The sequence below is a fragment of the Psilocybe cubensis genome, chromosome 8 (assembly GCF_017499595.1).
Source record: "Psilocybe cubensis strain MGC-MH-2018 chromosome 8, whole genome shotgun sequence".
NCBI lineage: Eukaryota > Fungi > Basidiomycota > Agaricomycetes > Agaricales > Agrocybaceae > Psilocybe > Psilocybe cubensis.
This window is the reverse complement of record NC_063006.1, coordinates 2,587,271-2,605,361: the sequence shown is the minus strand read 5'-3', so window position 1 is coordinate 2,605,361 and position 18,091 is coordinate 2,587,271. Positions and strand designations below refer to the sequence as shown.

Genomic DNA, 18,091 nt, shown 5'->3' with positions numbered 1-18,091 from the left:
GCGAGCATATTCTTGGTTCGAGGTCGGGATAGACAACATCCCAATACGCCGAAAAACATACGATTGTGAATACTATAATATAATGCTGCTGCTCAGAAGACTTGACTCTGGCTCACGCAAGCCATCCGGTTAATTATCATAATTGGCCGTGACAGACGATAGGCTCCGAGATCCTGGCAGGTAGTTCTACACTGTTTGGGATTTGACCCCTGTTTTTCAGTTAGATAAGTTGCGGATTGGACGAGATTGGGCGACTTGAAAGGTTCACACGCACTGGCATATCCACCTCACTGCCACCACGTTGCATGCGTGATGCGCATGCCGCGAGGAACAAGTGATGTCGGTCAAACTGCCTCAAAGTGAAATTTCAACCTCGAGTCAGTATAAAACTGGATTATTTGGACTGGAACAGTGGTATCGATCACGTATGGGTACACTCCAGTGCACTGCAATGCATGTCAATCGGAAATGAACAGCGATCATTCACTGCGCATCGGCAAGTGTGTCAGCCATACATTCAATTCGAGTAATTAGTGAAAGACCCAAACCTCACGTACATAGGCACACCCTACCTCAACTTGACGATTTAAAAGGCCACCTTTCTATACTTTTAGACATCAATTTTTTCATCTCACTCACCGAACGCACTCTCCCAATCATACATACAGAATGGACGCTGCTAAATCACCCTCTACTCCCGCAGGCCCAGCAGCCAGAAACTCCACCTCCACAGGTAGTGATCATTAAGTTCTAACGCGAAGCTATACTCAACTGACATTGATTTCACTCACAGCTAAATCACCCTCTATTCCCATAGGCCCAGCAGCCAGGAACTCCATCTCCACAGGTAGTGGCTCGTTATATTTGAAAAGTGCAGCTATACTCAACTGATATTGATTTCACTCACGCAGGCCCACCAGAAATATGGATACAAATATCCGAGGAGCCCGCTGGCTCAGATTTTGTCTTTCCTCCCGATTTAACAATCCACTATCATTCGAGCAGCGAGCCTGCTATACCCGTGGACCTCTTTGCATTGGCTCAGCAATCAGGTCTTGTTTCAAACGACGAGGACAGGTTTGCCAGGGATTACCTATCTGGCGACTCATTTGTCCGGGATGGACATGCAAGTGTCCTGGTGGGTCCGACGAATTGGAACAACGGCTACGGCACTCAAGGTCTGTTCCAGAGTCCCCAGTTAGGGTCCATGTTGGGAGAGTTCGGTGCCGCATACCCATATTCGCATTCAATAACTTTGAATGCATTTTCATCAGCTATGTCTGATCCATACGACATGCGGGTTGCGTCACAAACCACAATTAGTATGCCTCAAGCAGCGGCACGGTTTCAAAGAGGAACCAGTCACGGCACGACAACCCAGCCAATGTTCTCTCAACAGGAGAGAGAACTAAAAGCAAAAATTTTTACATTTGATTCGGAGGAGATTCCAGAAATTGGAATTCTACCCCTCGTTGGAGCGGACGGGCACAATCCAGCCCAAAATCAAAGGTATGAAATTTTTGTCTTTGTTCCCTCTCGTTGGATACATGTCTGATTCATGGAGTGAATAGGGCATTGAGTGAGGGGCAGGCGGAAAATTCCAGGAAGAGGAAGTGGGAGGATGAGCCACTTCAGAGTGGCAGTGGGTCGAGGTACGTGTCTACGAACTCTATCATTAATGAACATTGCTGATGACTGATATGTTGCATATAATACCTCCAGGGCCCCAAAATTGTCCAAGAAAGCCGAAGAAGAGTGCACAGAAGAGAAGAAGGTATGCCTCTGTCGGCAACTGGGACCGGATGGCAAAAGATGGCCGGTCGGGACATATGATGGCACTCAAAGGCGGCCAAAACAAGGCTGTCGGACTGAGGAATCGAAGGAATACAAACAGAGATGTCTGTTATGTACTAGGATACTAGGCCCCGCACGTAGGAGTCGCTAGTGGGGGAATCGATGGGAAGAAGGCTCGGAGTGCAAGGAGCATGCTGGGCATGCAGTATATATACATAACATCAAAATATACTTATCTGATTACACTGATGATGTGATGAGCGATGGTGTGATAATTTAAGAAGGAAGAGGAAATCTACATTAGGGAATGATCTATCTGCTTCCGCGATGACTCCGATAAATTGAACATAATTTGTAGATGGCGACAGAAAAAAAAAGTAACACTTTTGGGGTAAATGATTTGAACAATGATTGGATTTAGATGGAATACAACTCCATTAACTCTGAGCTTGATGTTCTCCAGGAGCGAGAAAGGCTGAGGCTCATGACTCGCCTGGACTCGCTCCTTCTTGCTAATCTATAGAATAATTTATTTTGTATATTGGATCTAGTAGGTTCGTACATATCAGCGTCAACGGTTAGAGATAAATCACCTGTTTGGATTGACTATATATACGTCCACAGATCAGCAAACGACGGCAAACCATCAGATAGAGTGGCCTTGATGTGCTTCTATAGTGCAGCCAGACTTGTGGAGGCGGCGAAAAGCACAATATTTTGCAATGTCAGGACACAATTACAAGAGTGTACCTACAATTCATAGTCCTCGCTAGATACAATGACCTCATAAACTTCTCGGCCTAGAGGATGGGTCAGAATGACCCATCCTCGTCCTCCATACGGTCACGCCATTCTCTGATATCATCCTTCGTGTACTGGTCTTTGATATCTCCCCCAATGAAATGTGTTAGCAAGCACTGAATGAAATGGATACGAAAAAATATATCGTCTGGCCCGCTACGGCCTTGACTTCGATAGAATGGTGTAGTGATGCCTTCCAGTAGCTTTCCGGCTTGTCCGAGGTCCCGAAATATAACAAGTCGATAGTTGTCCTGTGTTTTAAAGATTCAGAAGGGTATGTAGGTTTCATTGTAGGCTGTAAATGGGGGAATGAATACCGACTCACTTCAACGTCGACACCAAAAGCATTATCCCAGAAATCATCAACAAGATCCCTGTGCATGGTCAAGGCATTTGACGGAATACAAATGTCGGCGTAATGCTTGAATCCAGTGCCAGGCACCGCTGACACCTGAGCGGACAAAAGAATTTTCAGAAAAGAATAACATATCATTATGAATAAATTTACTATGGGGAGGAAAGCAGGAGGAATGATCCACGTAACTGCTACTTTGTCCTGGCCACATGCACCAGACATGATGCAGTAGCCCTGATCGCGTTCAGCGACTGCCTTTTCTACTTCATTGGGAATGTTGAGCTGCGTAGGTGGCGTGTGTTAACCGTCAATATTCAACATGTAAGGCAAGGTACACACCCAAGGCAATAAATGAGCAAATTGTTTTACTAGTTCTGGTTTTAATGTGGGATTCTGACCTTGTATGGCTTCTTTATCTGCCAGAAATGTTTGTCCGTACACTGGAGGTGTGAATATGCGTGAACCATTAACTGTGAAATAGCTATGAAGCATATTCTACAAGACGATAAGAGTGTCAAATTTACCTTCCAGAGAAAGGTGGTAATCTCCCGCAGGAAGTATATCCGTTGATGTGGATGGGATTTTGGGACCGTCGAATAGTCTCCTGTAGTACAGTGGTCATCCTGGAGTTTTGAGTACTTTTAAGGGAACAAGTCCGAATTTTCTCGCTTTTTCATCAATCATCTTGGCCCATCTATTCAGAGTGTGTACGCTGACTGGAGTTATTCTGTGGTTAAGGCCTACCATGTAATGAGAATGAGAGAGAATATTTGTTAGTACGTTAATGATACAAAATACACACCTCCTTTCATACATCCCGAGGCCTCCCAGAGGAATATATCTCGCTTTAACCGAGTAGATTTGTCGGACAGGAGATGGACCGGCCGGTAAGCTTCTTCGTCTGGGGTTTTCTGCTCTTGGGACATGATTTGTGCGTTTGCTTTAATCGATGTCGATAGAAGCTAAACTCATTTGTTCTAAAAGTACACGATCGTGGCTACTCCCACGCACGCAGGGTCTGTACCCCTGACACCATCAACACATGGATTCGGGATGGTAAAAGCAATAAACCTTCCAGGTTAACGCAACTTGGTGTGCGAGCGGTTTAAACCGAGTCGAAAGTGCACAAGAAGGGAACATCTACGCGTCCTCAATGTTCCGGGAAAATCGAAAGATGGGGCGGGGCGACGGGGCGTTGTGACACTCATGCTTCAAAAATGCAATCTATCAATGCTGGGATTAGTAAAAAACATGGGAGGAATGGTGTGTTAGGTACTGATACCGCTCTCCGTGACTGTTGAATTGAATGAATTGAGAATATTGCACAGTGCACGAATAAATCAAAAAGTAGTTACAGGTGTAAGTGAAGACGTCAAGGATATACAAGAATCACGATAAAATATTGTGCTAGTTGCAGTCGGAAAAGAGTAAGCGAGGAACGATTCGGAATCACATTTTGTACGATCCCATGCCGTCAGGAATACAAACAAAATCGAGCAGAGCTTCGCAGGAACAAGAGCAGACTGTGGACTCTAATCCCACAGTCTGACGCACAGAAAGCTAATAGAAAGCATAGATCTTTCCGTTGGGGCCCTTGTACATTCACATTAAAAGGGCCTCATAGGGGAAAGATACAAGTCATATTCCTGTGCGTCGTCTCTGTGTGGAGATAGAGAGAAAGACAGAGCGTGTACGTATGTGTAGATGGTGTGTGGATTCGAGGTTATAGTATCACTTGTACACCCCCCTATTGCCAATGTTGACTCAGCCCGCGCGACAAATGTAGGAATTCCTGGAGCCACGACCATGGAACCCCTGTGTATACGTGGCAGGGGACCGGAGCGGTTCGTAGCGTGATGCACTACTGACGGCGGGCATTCAATGAGGCTAGAGATGGGGGCGTGGTGGGCAATTGAAATGTGTGAGAATGGGGCGCAGACGAGCAAGAGAAGACAATGGTAGCACAGAGAGAGAGTTGCAAATAGGTATTTTATGAGCACCCTGAGATAAGACGACGAGAGGGTCGGCCTTGAAAATGTCGCCAGAGAACGGAGGAGGTTAAGAAGTAAGAAGGTGGAAGAAATTGCCAGAGAATAGACAGACTCAGAGTCGGGTTTCGACGGCAACTACATCCTTGACAAAGCAAAGCAACAGCATCGAGTCAACAGCCATAGCACGGCACCGCTGTGAATTTATAAGTCCACGCTATTCAATTGCGTCATCCACTTACGTAACACACCTTACTCATCCTCTTCGCGGAGTCTTACTAAGGCCGCAGCCAAATAAATACAAAAAGCGCTTGGTCACCGTGCAACGGGTCCCCCACGTCTAACTAACCGCCCCCCCTCAACGTCTAGGATGTGAGTATGCCGTTTTTTCGCCCTGGGATAGCGCTTTCGAGGGATGGATGGAAAGGTGGACACTGGATGCATGCGTTTTGGGTGGATTTTCGGGACTTGGAGGGTGGGAAGGGATGGATTGGAGATCGAGAAGTTGGATGACGTTTCGGAGGGATGGGATGGGAAGGTGCTCTGAAGGCCTTGGATGAGCGTTGGAAGCGATGCGATGCGATACGTTTAGATTGGGCTGCGCTGGGTCATGCTCGGATTCCTGGATGGGATGCTGATTATTCTTTTTCGACATAGAAAAAATGGGTCGCCGTCCCGCTCGCTGCTACCGCTACTGCAAGAACAAGCCGTACCCCAAGTCGAGGTACAACCGTGGTGTGCCTGACCCCAAAGTGCGTCTCCCTCCATCCATCCGTATCTCCAACACAATCCTCACATTCTGCATTTTTTTCACTTCTTAGATCAGGATCTTCGATCTCGGCCGCAAGCGTGCCAACGTCGACGAGTTCCCCTTCTGCTGCCACCTGGTGTCCAACGAGTACGAGCAGCTGTCGTCTGAGGCTCTCGAGGCGGCCCGTATCTGCGCCAACAAGTATGTGACCAAGACCTCTGGCAAGGACTCGTTCCATCTCCGCGTCCGCCCCCACCCTTTCCACGTCATCCGCATCAACAAGATGTTGTCCTGCGCCGGAGCTGATAGGTGCGTTGGCTATTTATAACACAGACATTCGCATGGGATTTTGAATGTTGGTGGGGCAACAGGCTTCAGACTGGTATGCGTGGTGCTTGGGGTAAGCCTTATGGCACTGTCGCCCGTGTCAACATTGGACAGGTTATCCTGTCGATCCGCACAAAGGACTCGAACGCCGCTGTCGTGATGGAGGCTCTCCGCCGTGCCCGCTACAAGTTCCCTGGAAGGCAGAAGATCATCGTCTCGAAGAAGTGGGGATTCACCAACGTTGACAAGGTTGACTACCTTAAGCTCAAGGAGGAGAAGAGGGTGTTGCAGTGCGTTTTTTTCTCATTTTTTTTTCGGGGTATGATGGCTGATGTCATTGTAGGGATGGTGCTTACGTGCAGTTCATTCGCCCCAAGGGCCCCTTGGAGGAGAACTTGCGCAATCAACTCCGTGCTTGAGTTTGATTTTGACTTTGACTTTGGGGGGCGTCGCATGTCCACGCGCCTTTCATTTTCCGAGTATCACTAGGCCGGGCTTTTGATTGATTGTATTGTGTATTGAATGAAGGGTGCACATGATGATGATGATAATTTTACACTGGCCCTTCCTTCTATCTTTGCTTCTTTGAGAATTCGTACGTACGTACGTACGTGCGGGATTTTCGTGAGAGAGAGTTTAGACCTCTGTTCGATCTGGTGCCAGTGTGGTAATGTGGTAAATTTAGCAAAGGTCGCCGCATCGAGGGTGGTTTGATTGCATTCGATGTGTTCAATGCGTTTTACTTGTTGTGATGTGATTTATGGGATATTATTGGCGGGCCTGAGCTTGAGCTTGGGCTTGAGGGTTTTTTTATATTGGTGGTTAGTTGTATTCTTGTGCTTTTCGAGGTGTGGAGAGAGGAGGGATTTGTTTGTGATGGGCAATGTGTGGGTGCGGGTGTGGATGAGATTTTGTATGTGTATGGTGTGGTGGAAATGGTGTGCGGGTTTGGATGTTGGTCCGGTGCATTGAAGATAGGCTCGAAGGGGCTGGGCACGACGGGTGGGATAAGATATGATAGGCTGTGATAGGCTGTGATAAGGTATGTTGTGAAGGTTGTGTGGTTGTTCGAAGGTGCGGGTGTGCGGGGAGTGATTAATGATTTCTTCGTTCCTCATGCTTCGTTGATCGTCCTTCGTCGTTTGATTCTTCGTTCCGCGTGGATGGTGGTGTGGCGCACGGGTGAGTGGGTGGTATGATGGTATGATGGGTGGGTGGATTTTTTATATTTTCGGGAGGTTGAGTTGGTTTCGATTTCCGTTTCTATTTCGATTTCTATGGTTGAATTCGAGACTTCGAGTTCGGTGGGGTCGATCTTATTTTTGAATAATTCGTTATTAATATCAATATTCGTTGTTCGTTGTTCATGTCTGATCTAGTGTTAGATTTCGGTGGTCGTTGATCATGATCACCGTCTGTTCGTGCCGTTCGTGTTTTCGTGTATTCAAGCTTGTTCGTTCATTCTTGCTTTCGTTAATTCGTGCCGTCATTCGGAGTTCGTAGATTCGTAAACTCGGAAATTCGCGAAATTCAGAGTTCTCAGTTTCGTGAACTCGTGAATTTCGGAGTTTCGTGAATGGGTTGAATTTCGTGAGCTCGTAAATTGGTTTGAATTTCGTGAGCTCGTGCGGGATTTCGTGAAATTGTCACTTTCGTAATTTAGTGAACTCGTGAGCTCATAAATTCGGAGTTTCGTGAACCTCGTCACTTTTGTAAATTCGTGAACTCGTGAATTGAACTCAAATTCGTGAATTCGGAGTTTCGTAAATTCGTAAACCGCTGAACTCGCAAATTCGTGAACTCGTGAAGTCGCAATTTCGTAAAGTCGGAATTTGGCCACTTTTGTAAATTCGTTTGCCAGTGGCGATCGGCGCAGGTATTTAAAATATGTGACGCTGTTACAGACTTACAGGTACTTACATGCGATGGATAGATGTTGATATTGATACTGATACTGATTTCGCTAGGATTTTCGGTGGGATTTGCGGTGGGATTTGAGTTTGTTGGACGTGTAAGTGGGCGTTGACATGAATATATATCTACGTCATACGATATCGGTTTACGTTCGGCGGGAGTTCGCCGTTGAGATGTACAGGGACAGGGTGTTGGTGTTGGTACGTGATCAGGGATGGGATGGGATGGGATGGGACGGGGGCGAGACGGAGACGAGACGGGCATGGAGGTGGAGGCGGAGATGGGAGTGGACTTTGACTTGAACTTTGACTTTAGCTTTATGTTATGTTATTTTTGGTGTATTCCTGTCATTATTCAATATTTAATATTCAATATTCAGTGGTGTTTTATTTAGTGATGTTTCTTAGACTGATTGGATGACACGGTGGATAATACAATGGATAATGCATATGGGTGTATGTCGCGTGCTTGTAGAGAATGTTCCTGTACCTGTACCTGTGTCGCGACTTACAGTTACGGTGGCTCTGACTCCCCGTTGATTTTTCGTGATTTTTCGTAAATTTCTTTGATAATTGATTTCCCGTTGATTTTTTTAAACTCAATTTTTCATTGATTTTACGCTGATTTTTTTCACTGATTTTTCGTTGATTTTTCGTTGATTTTCCGCTGATTTCCCGTCGATTTTCAAGTTTAGCTTTGATTTCCTGTTGATTTTTACCTTTGATTTTTTTGTTGATTTTTTTTACCTTTGATTTCCTGTCGATTTTTTTTTTTTTTGCCTTTCATTTTGCTTTGATTTTGCTATTGGAGCTTGGACTTTGTCGCTTTGGAGAGATGAGCGTTCCCGTCTGGAGTCTGAAGTCGAGAGTCTGGAGTCTGGAATCTGGAGTTCCGAGTCTGGAGTCTGGAATCTGGATGCAATGACTGACTGACTGACTGACTGACTGACTGGTTGGCTGGCTGGCTGGCTGAAGAGGCTGAAGAGGCTGAAGAACGAATGAATGGCAAAGCGAAGACTCCGAGTGGGAGAGGTGCTGCTAATATTGATAGTGATACTAGCAAGTACCTCGCTTTGCTCATCTTTCAGAATCGAAGGTCGTCGTTGTCGTCGTTGTCGTGGGTCTTTATATAAATGGTTGTGTACCTGTACATATATCTGTCTACTTATATCTATTTACATCTGCTCGCTTTATAAATATGATTATGGTTATGATTATGATTATCACGTTCAGGTTCACGTTCGGATTCAAGTTCGTGAACGCGTGGGGGTACTATATTTGAGTGAATGAATGAATGAATGAATGAATGATGAAATGAATTGGATGAAATGAAATGGGATACAATTGGTGGGATTGAGATAAAATTGGGATGAAATCAAAGTCAAAGTCAAAGTCAAAGTCGGAATCTGGGCTCGGAAATGGGTTAGCTTTATGTAAAATTTCGACGACACGACTGGCAACTGGCGTAATTGAACGGGGCTTGATTGAACGGGATAACGGCGTAGGCGTACTTGCCATTTGAGCTTTGGTGGGCTAAGTACTTAGGTCTACTTCTTTTCTTTCTTTCTTTCTTTCTTTCTTTCTTTCTTTCTTACATGTACCTACTTTACGTACGTCGCACCTTTGAGGCTTTGACAATGACAATGACAATGACAATGGCGGAATGACGATCGTTCCCCGTGCGCCGTGTCCCCCGTTACCCGTTACCCGTTACCCGTTCCGTGTGGGTCGTGTGTCGTGGAAGTGCATTGTTTATGTTATTTGTTATTTTTTATGGAATAGGTGCAGGGACGCGGTGAGGTGCGGTGAAGTGCGATAAGGTAAGGTGAGGTGAGGTGCGGTAAAGTGCGGTGGTGCCGGGTGAGGTGAAGTAAGGCGAAGTAATGTGAGGTGCGGTGAAGTAAGGTGCGGTGAGGTGCGGTGAAGTGAGGTGAGGTAAGGTCCAGGATGGCTTTATTTATAAGGTACTATGAAATAAGGTATGGTAAGCCAATTAAAACGCGGTCAATTCAATTCGATTCGATTCGATACAATTGAGTCCAATTTAGTTGGTGGAGTGGGGAAAATGGGAAAATAGGAAAAGCCGGCGAGGGCAAGGGGGTACGTAGTACGTAGTCGTACTGCATATGGGATGATCGTGTGGTAAGGAGGTGCGTAAGGTTCGGAAAGGGTTGGAATTTGGATGTGGATGTGATTTGTAGGTTATGAGGAATGGAGAATGAGTGAGGCTGAGGAACGAAGCGAGGAAGGAACGACGCAAGGAAGGAAGAAAGAAAGGAAGAAAGGAAGGAAGGAGGGAGGAGGGAGGAAGGAGGAGGGAGGGAGGGAGGTAAGCTATAGTATAAGTATAAGTAAAGAAGTAGATAAGGAAGTAAGTCAAAGCAAGGTAAGTAAAGTAAAGAGCGGCGGAAAGTAACTTCAATTTGAGTAATGAACAAAGCAAGTAAGTAAGTAGGTAAAGAAGAAAGCAATCAAATAATCAAATACTCAAGCAACTAAATAATCAAGCAAGTAAATAATCAAATAATCAAATAATCAACTAAAGAAGAAAGCAACAAAGTCAAAGTAAGCGATGTAAGCGAAGAGCGAAGCGAAGCGTGATGAAAAACCGAATCCGAAACCGGCCTAGTTCGCCTAGGTTGACGTCGTTGTGCTCGTGCTTGCTTGTGCTTGTTCATGGACCACCATCACCATCACGCTCTTCCTCTTCCGTTTCCTCTTCCTCACCACCGCCAACACGCACAACAAGAGCGACAACAGCACCCACACCAACAACAACAACACCATCCACATCAACAACAACAACAACACCCCGAGATCGACCTCGACATCGACCTCGTGCCCGACTACGGAAAGTCTGACCTGCCCCAGCACGAGCACGAGCGCGGTGTGCCTAATCCTACGGATATGGACCTCGAACTTGACGGTGTCGGCGCTGGTGTAGAGTATGGGATGTCTCATCATAGCCGACATGGTCATGGGCAGCCGGGTGCTACTTCTACTACTACAACTACTAGCCATGGAACGGGGGGTTTGCATGGATATGGGTACGGGTATGGATACGGGTATGGACAGGGGATACAGCAGGGGATACATGTGCAGAAGAGTATGGACGAGGAGCAGAGTCGGGTTGAACTACAGCAGCAGGAGCTGCAACACCAGCACCACCCACAACATCCACAACAACATCCCCCACACCACCACCACCACCACCCCCAACAACACCCCTCACACCCCCCGCACCCGCACCCGCACACCCACCCGCACCCCCAATCGCACCAACCCACCCAACCCCAACCCCAACCCCAACCCCTGCGCCTCCAGCTCCCGCAATACCTCTACACATCCGCGCCCACGCTCGTCCCAGGCGGAGGCGCCGAGGTCGTCCCGCTCACCAGCACGGAGTGGTTCGTGAACAGTGGGTTTTCGGGCGGGTTTAGTTTTGTGGATGGGTTTGTTGGGGCGGGGGAGGGGGAGGGGTCTTCTTTGGCAGTGGGGTCGTCTTTGGGGTTGGGGGAGGGGGAGAGATTGACGGAGGGGGCGGGGTTGGCGGAGGGGGCGGGGTTGGCGGAGGGGGCGGGGGGGATGGGGCAGGCTATGGGATTGGACGATAAGGCTGATCGACATCCACGCGGACTCGCACTCGGACTTGGGGGAGCGAGTACGGCGCACGACGAAGGCGGCGCTGTTGGTGGCGGCGGCGAAGGCGAAGGGTGCGTTTTGATCTTTTTTTAGGCTTTTGAGGGTGTTTGGGTGCTGATTCTCATTTCCGCCCTCTTTATTTTTATTCTTATTTGTTTTTGGTGTCGTTCGTTTTTCGTTTTCGTTTTTTGGATTGGATTGGATTGGATTGGATTGGGTGGTGCAGATTTTCGGGCCAGCAGCAGCAGCAGGCCTCGTCGTCGTTGGTGTCAGCGACGCCGTTGATCTCATCGGCGGAGGTGGAGCATGGATCTATTTTGGGATTGAGTATGGGCAAAGGCAAAAGCGCCGCCGCCGCCGCCGTCGTCGCCAACTCGTCCTCGTCGCCCTTTGACTTTGCCGACGACGATCCCGCCGCCGACGACCAACAGCATCAGCATCCCGCACACAGCGCCTTCATCGCCCCCGCCCCCGATTTCTCGCTCCAAATCCCACCACTCCTCAACCCGTCCCTCCTCCCCCTGCCCCTGCCCCTCCCCCTCCCATCCCCCGCCAACCTCTCCCTCCTCTCCCCAACCCCCACCGCACCGTACGGCCTCCCCGTGTACTCCGTCTCAGGGTACGACATCCTCTCCATCCTCTCCCGCGTGCACAGCCGGCCCAACGCAACCGTCCACCTCGGGCCCGTCGACCTCACATGCTCCTTCGTCGTCGTCGACCCGCGCCGCTTCGACGCGCCCATCGTCTATTGCTCCCCTACATTCTGTGCGCTGACGGGGTATAGCGAGCGGGAGGTTGTCGGGAGGAATTGTAGGTTTTTGCAGGCGCCGCCGCCGCCCCGCGCCCCCGCGGTGGTGCGCGGTGCGAAGAGGGAGTGGACGAGCGGGGAGGCTGTTGAGCGGATGCGCAAGGCGGTGGGGAAAGGCGAGGATGTGCAGGTTTGTGTGGTCAATTATAAGAAGGGCGGGGAGGCGTTTATGAATCTTGTTACGGTTATTACGGTTTTTGACGATGGGGGTGTTGTTAAACTTGAGGGACAGGGACAGGGGAAGGAGAGAGAACCGCTTTGGCATGTCGGATTTCAGGTCGATTTGACGGAGCAGCCTACGGCGATACTGGAGAAATTGAGGGATGGGACGTATACCACCCATTACGAGCCTCCTCCGCCTCCTCCGCCACCTCCGCTTCCTCTCTCTCATCCTCTTTCGTCTGCTGGGTTGGATGTGAGTGGGAATGGCGCGCGTAAAGCGGGGGGTGCATTGGGATCTGGCGTTGCGCCTGCTGTAGGAGGAGCGGGAGCAGGACAGGGACAGGGACAGGGACAAGGGAGGCAGGTGCATATGTCGCGCCATTTGAAGAGGTTGCTTGATAAACCCGGGTTTATCAAGCCTGCGCTGCTCGCTGCTGTCGATGGCTCTTCGTCGGTGGCGGCGGCGGTGGCGAGTACGATGCAGAGTGCACCAGCGGGGGTGGGGGCGAGCCGGAGTCGGAGTCGCAGCTATTCGATGGCGGTGGACGATACCACCACCACCACCCAAACTCAACCCACCCAACCCAACAACTCCCAATCCCAATCCCAACCCAACAACTCCCACTCCCACTCCCACCCCCTCCACCTCCTCCTCCTCGCCCAAACCCCCGACTTCATCCACGTCGTCTCCCTCAAAGGATCCTTCCTCTACGTCTCGCCCGCCGTCAAGCGCGTGCTTGGGTATGATGCGCGGGAGCTGGTTGGGAGGGGCGTGTTGGATGTGGCGTATGAGGCGGATGTGGTGCCTGTTGTGAGGGAGTTGAAGGAGAGCAGTGCGGTTGGTGTTGCGGCTGGGGCGGGGGGCGGTTTTGGGGGAGGGGGTTTGGGAGGGAATGGGGGTGGGGGAGGGGGGGAGGGGGATGTGCATCTGTCTTCAGCGTCAGCGTTATCCTCAGCGTCAGCGTCAGCAGCCTCAGCAGCACATACCCACGCGCATTCCATGCCCACCTCCTCCTCCCACACCCACCCCTCCCCGCGCGCAGTCGACCTCCTCTTCCGCGCCCTCACCAAAATGGGCCGATACGTCTGGCTCGAGTGTCGCGGGCGTCTTCATGTCGAGCCGGGGAAGGGGCGGAAGGCGATTGTGTTGAGTGGGAGGGCGAGGGAGAGGATGCTTTTGAGGTGGGAGGATGTGGGGGGGGCTGGGGGGGTTGCGCGGGGGGTTTGGGTTGGGGGGAGGGGGGGTGGTGCGGGAGGGGGTGCGGGAGGGGGTGGTGGTGTGGGTGCGGGAGAGAAAGGGGGAGGGGGAGAAGAGGGGGATATGGAGGGGCGGAAGGGCATGGAGATGGATAAGGAGACGGATGTGGAGGGTGAAGAGCAAAGTGAAGACAGCACGAAAGGCAACGCACACACTCTCCACCCAACCCACTCCCACCCGCACCCCGAAAAACAGCAGCGCTACGCACACCAAGAAATATGGGGTCTTTTATCTGGCTCGTCTGCGTGTACGGCTGCGTTTTTGACGGTGGGTATGGGTCTTGCGGATGTGTTGGGATGGAGCGGGGAGGAGGTGGTGGGGAGGGGTGTTGGGGAGTTTGTTGTTGATTTGGAGGGGGGGGATTTAGATTCTGCTGCGGGTGCGGATACTGGTGTGCATGGTGGGGATGCTGGTGGTGGGGATGCTGGTGTGTGTGCGGAGCCTGGTGGGGGTTCTGGTGTGCGTGGTGGGGATTCTGGTTGTGCAGGTGGTGGAACAGACGCGCGAAAGCAATGCAGAGCGATGCAGGAGATCGGAGAGATTGTGGGCGGGATGAGAACGTATCAGCGCGCGTTGAGGCGGGTGTTGGATCGGGAGGCGTTTGTTGCTGCTCGGGATCGTGCGCGTGCGAGGAAGGGGAGGGGGATGGGTGCGGGGGGTGCGAGGAAGGGGGGTGCTGGTGCGGGTGGTGCGGGTGCGGGTGTTACTGGGAAGCGGAAACGCGATGACACTTCTGCTGTTCAACATACGCTGAAGGAAAAGGCGAACGCAAACGCCAAAGCACACGCACACGCAAACGCACAAGCACAAGCACACGCACAAGCAAAGGAGAAGGCGAAGGAGAAAGCGAAGGCACATGCCCAAGCGAGAGCCAACCTCCCGGGTATAAGCGCGCGATGGCGCAAAGTGCGCTGTGCGATGCGTGCGAAGGGCGGGAGGGTCGTGGATGTGTGGTTTGTGATTTATCGGGCGGATGTTGAGGATGAGGATGAGGAGGGGGAGGAATCTTCGACGTCGAGCGAGCGAGGTGAATCTGTCTACGAGCATAAAGAAAAGGGGGGCGATGAAGTAGAGCAAGAAGATAATCAAGAAGATACAGACGAAGCAGAAGCAGAAGAAAAAGACGACGACGACGACGACGAAGACGGAGGAGAAGCACAAGAAGAGGAAGAGGAATACGACGAGGAAAGAGGATGCAACATCACACCCGCCGCGCTCGTCTACCAGATCCGTATAGCGGGTGCACAGACGATCGGGTGTGCGCCGGGGGATGTGCCGTCGGAGCGCGCGTTGTGGGATGGGAGTGCGGCGGTGCGGTGGAGTGCGAGTGGTAGTCCGGCGGGGGCGGGTTCGTCGAGGACGACGTCGAGCGGGAGTGCGAATGGGAGTATGAGTGGGAGTGGGAGTACGAGCGGGAGTGTGAGTGGTGCGACGCCGGTGCCGTCGAGGTTGTTCGCGATGTCGGCGGCGTCGATGAATTCCTCGTCGTCATCTTCGTCGTCGTCATCGTCGGTGTCAGCGCCGATGTTCTCGTCTTTCCCATCGTCGGATACACAGTCGCAAACACGTCCTCAAGGTCATCCGCCGGCTTCCACCTCCACCGCCTCCACCACCACCTCTTCTTCTTCCATATCCTCTTCCTCCTCCTCCTCCTCCACCACCTCCTCCCCCGCCGCCGCCGCCTCCACCTCCACCGCCGCCGCCGCCCCAGCGCCACCCCCATCAACCGACATGTTCGCAGAACTCGCACCAGCGCGCGGGACGAGCTGGCAGTACGAGCTGCAGCAGCTGCGCTTTGCGAATGCGCGGCTTGAGGAGGAGGTGTGTGTGCTGCAGGGGAAGGTGGGTGCGCTTGGGCTGGGGCTGGGGATGGGGATGGGGCTGGATCGCGGGCGGGGGTCCGAGAAAAGTAAGGGCAAGGGGAATGGGAATGGGAATGGGAATGGGAATGGGGTGGATACTTTGAGTGCGGGTGTGAGTAGGATGGAGAGTGGGATGGGGAGGGAGGAGGGAGGCGCGCGTATGGATTTGGATTTAGGGTTCGATATGGATTTGGGGATGGATATGGATATGGGCTTGGATATGGGTATGGGTTTGGGTTTAGGTATGGGTTTGGGTGGGTACAGTGATATGGCACGCTATCATCACCCACACCAACAAAACCAGTCAACATCGCAGACACCGCAGACACATACACAGATACAGACACAGACCCAGCCAAAGCAGCAGCAGGACCTGTTTTCGCGCGGTGAACTGGTTGTCTCTGCGCATCATCGACATCAGTCTCAGCGACAACAACCACAAGGACAGGCACATTTGCATCAATACAATCATCTTCAGCAACAGCGCCAGCTCCAGCAGCAGCAGCGGGAACAGCACCAGCAGAAGGAGCAGCACCAGCAGAAGGAGCAGCACCAGCAAAAGGAGCGCGGCGCGTATATGAAGAACGTCCCATTTCCACCGTCTGCGCAGAATGGAACTGTGAATGTTGTGCATGGGAGTTTGTATGATGGGGTTTTGCCTCTGCCTCTGTCGCATTCGAATTCGCATTCGCATTCAAGCTCGCATTCGAACTTGCATTCGATTTCTCATTCGATTTCTCATTCGAACTCACGTTTGCATTCGAGTACAAGTTCGAATTCCAATTCAGAGGGCGGTGCGGGCGCGGGTGTAAATGGAAATGGAAATGGAAATGGGACGCTGCATCATCCGAAACCGCTTTATTCGTTACCGGTACCGCTGTCGTTGTCGTTGCCGATTCCTGTGCAGCAGCGCGAGAGGGAGAGGGAGAGAGATAGAGAGAGAGAGCGAGAGAGAGAGAAGGAGCGCGAGAGAGAGCGTGACAGGGACAGGGAAAGGGAAAGGGAAAGGGAAAGAGAGAGAGAAATGGAGAGGGAAAGGGAAAGAGACAGGGGGGCTGAGAGGGAGAGGGAGAGAGACGGGTTATCCTCCGCGCTGGGATACCCCGCTCCATACGCTACCCCGCGGCGCGCGTATACGCCCGCGTCACTCTCGCATTCGCATCCACAGTCGTATTCTTATTCATATCAGCACCAGCAGGAAGAAGGGTATCCTCTGTCATCGTCGGCGCGGCCGCGTACGCACACGCAGCCTCAGCAGCCTACGCAAACGCAGACCCAGACCCAGACGTGGGGCACGGGTGCGATGCCGCCTCTACACGTCCCCGTGTCGATGCCGCCGCCTAGCGTGATGTACCAGCACCCTTCCTCCTCGTCTACTTCCGCTTCGGCCCCTGTTTTGTCGTCCTCGTCGTCGTCACCGTCGTCGTCATTGCTGGCGAGACGCCGTGCGCGGTCCATGCGCGAGCGCGAGCATGAGCGCGGTGCGGGTGATAAGCTGGACATCGACATGATGCACACTGACAGCGATAGAGATGCGCATGCGGATCTGGATATGGATCTGGATACAGATCTCGATAGAGAAGCAGATAGAAGAAGAGAAGGGGATAGAGCAGGGGAGGGTGCGGGTGCGGGTGCGGGTTCGGGTGCGCATATGGATGTGCAGGCGATGTACGCCGCTGCTGCTGCTGTTGCTGCTGGAAGCGGCGGGGGTGGTGGTGGTGGTGGTGGTGGTGGTGGTGGTGGAAGAGGGACGGGTATGGGTGTGTCGTTGAAGAGGCCTTGGAGCGCTATTGGGCCGTAGACCATGATGCATGATGATTTCTTTTTCTTCAAAGTGATGTGGTACACACGCGCGCGCGCGAACACACACACGAACGCACACACACACACGAATGCGCACGCGAATACAAACACGAAGCCAATCACAGACACGAAATATATCTTTACATTGACACTCGACACGCCACCAGACTGCACCATCGACTCTTGACACTTGACTTTCGACACTCGACACTCGACCTTGACCCTCGAATCCAAATCTTCGAATCCGAAACCTCGACCCTCGAACTATCGATCGTGCTCCCAGCTTCTATATATCTACGGCTTTGCATCGTCTGTCTTTTTTATGCTGCATCCACACCCAAGTGCATTTCTGAATTGCTTGTGTGATTTTTTCATTTTTTTCGTTCGTTCGTTTGCTCGTTCGTTCGTTCGTTTTTTTGTTCGTTTGTATGCTTGTTTGCTCTTTTTGCTTGTTTGCTTGCTTGCTCGCTCGTCGTCTGTTTTGTACGTAGCTGCTGGGAATGGGACGCAAAGGGAGGTGTTCATGATATGGATAATGTCCGGTTTAAATTTTCTTTTTTCTTTTCTTTTCTCTCGCTTTTCGCTTTTCGCCTTCTCAATTCGCATTTCGCATTTCGGTTCCTCTCT

The 18,091-nt window shown here is 51.2% G+C and overlaps 4 protein-coding genes across 4 annotated transcripts; 2 read left to right on the top strand and 2 right to left on the bottom strand.

Moving 5' to 3' along the window:
* Positions 1 to 669: 669 nt before the first annotated feature.
* Positions 670 to 1,872, top strand: JR316_0009292 (uncharacterized protein; the record flags this gene model as incomplete). Its single annotated transcript, XM_047894996.1, has 6 exons — positions 670 to 733; positions 794 to 847; positions 912 to 1,509; positions 1,572 to 1,652; positions 1,723 to 1,774; positions 1,846 to 1,872. The coding sequence occupies 6 exons, from the start codon at positions 670 to 672 to the stop codon at positions 1,870 to 1,872; spliced, it is 876 nt and encodes a 291-aa protein (XP_047746455.1).
* Positions 1,873 to 2,606: 734 nt separating this feature from the next.
* On the bottom strand, positions 2,607 to 3,442 carry JR316_0009291 (uncharacterized protein; the record flags this gene model as incomplete). The annotated part of the gene is given in 5 exon segments (XM_047894995.1): positions 2,607 to 2,711; positions 2,729 to 2,890; positions 2,921 to 3,046; positions 3,104 to 3,232; positions 3,290 to 3,442. The coding sequence occupies 5 exon segments, from the start codon at positions 3,440 to 3,442 to the stop codon at positions 2,607 to 2,609; spliced, it is 675 nt and encodes a 224-aa protein (XP_047746454.1).
* Positions 3,443 to 3,568: 126 nt separating this feature from the next.
* Positions 3,569 to 3,876, bottom strand: JR316_0009290 (uncharacterized protein; the record flags this gene model as incomplete). Its single annotated transcript, XM_047894994.1, has 2 exons — positions 3,569 to 3,690; positions 3,753 to 3,876. The coding sequence occupies 2 exons, from the start codon at positions 3,874 to 3,876 to the stop codon at positions 3,569 to 3,571; spliced, it is 246 nt and encodes an 81-aa protein (XP_047746453.1).
* Positions 3,877 to 10,605: 6,729 nt separating this feature from the next.
* JR316_0009289 (White collar 1 protein) lies at positions 10,606 to 17,462 on the top strand (the record flags this gene model as incomplete). Its single annotated transcript, XM_047894993.1, has 2 exons — positions 10,606 to 11,642; positions 11,798 to 17,462. The coding sequence occupies 2 exons, from the start codon at positions 10,606 to 10,608 to the stop codon at positions 17,460 to 17,462; spliced, it is 6,702 nt and encodes a 2,233-aa protein (XP_047746452.1).
* Positions 17,463 to 18,091: the final 629 nt, after the last annotated feature.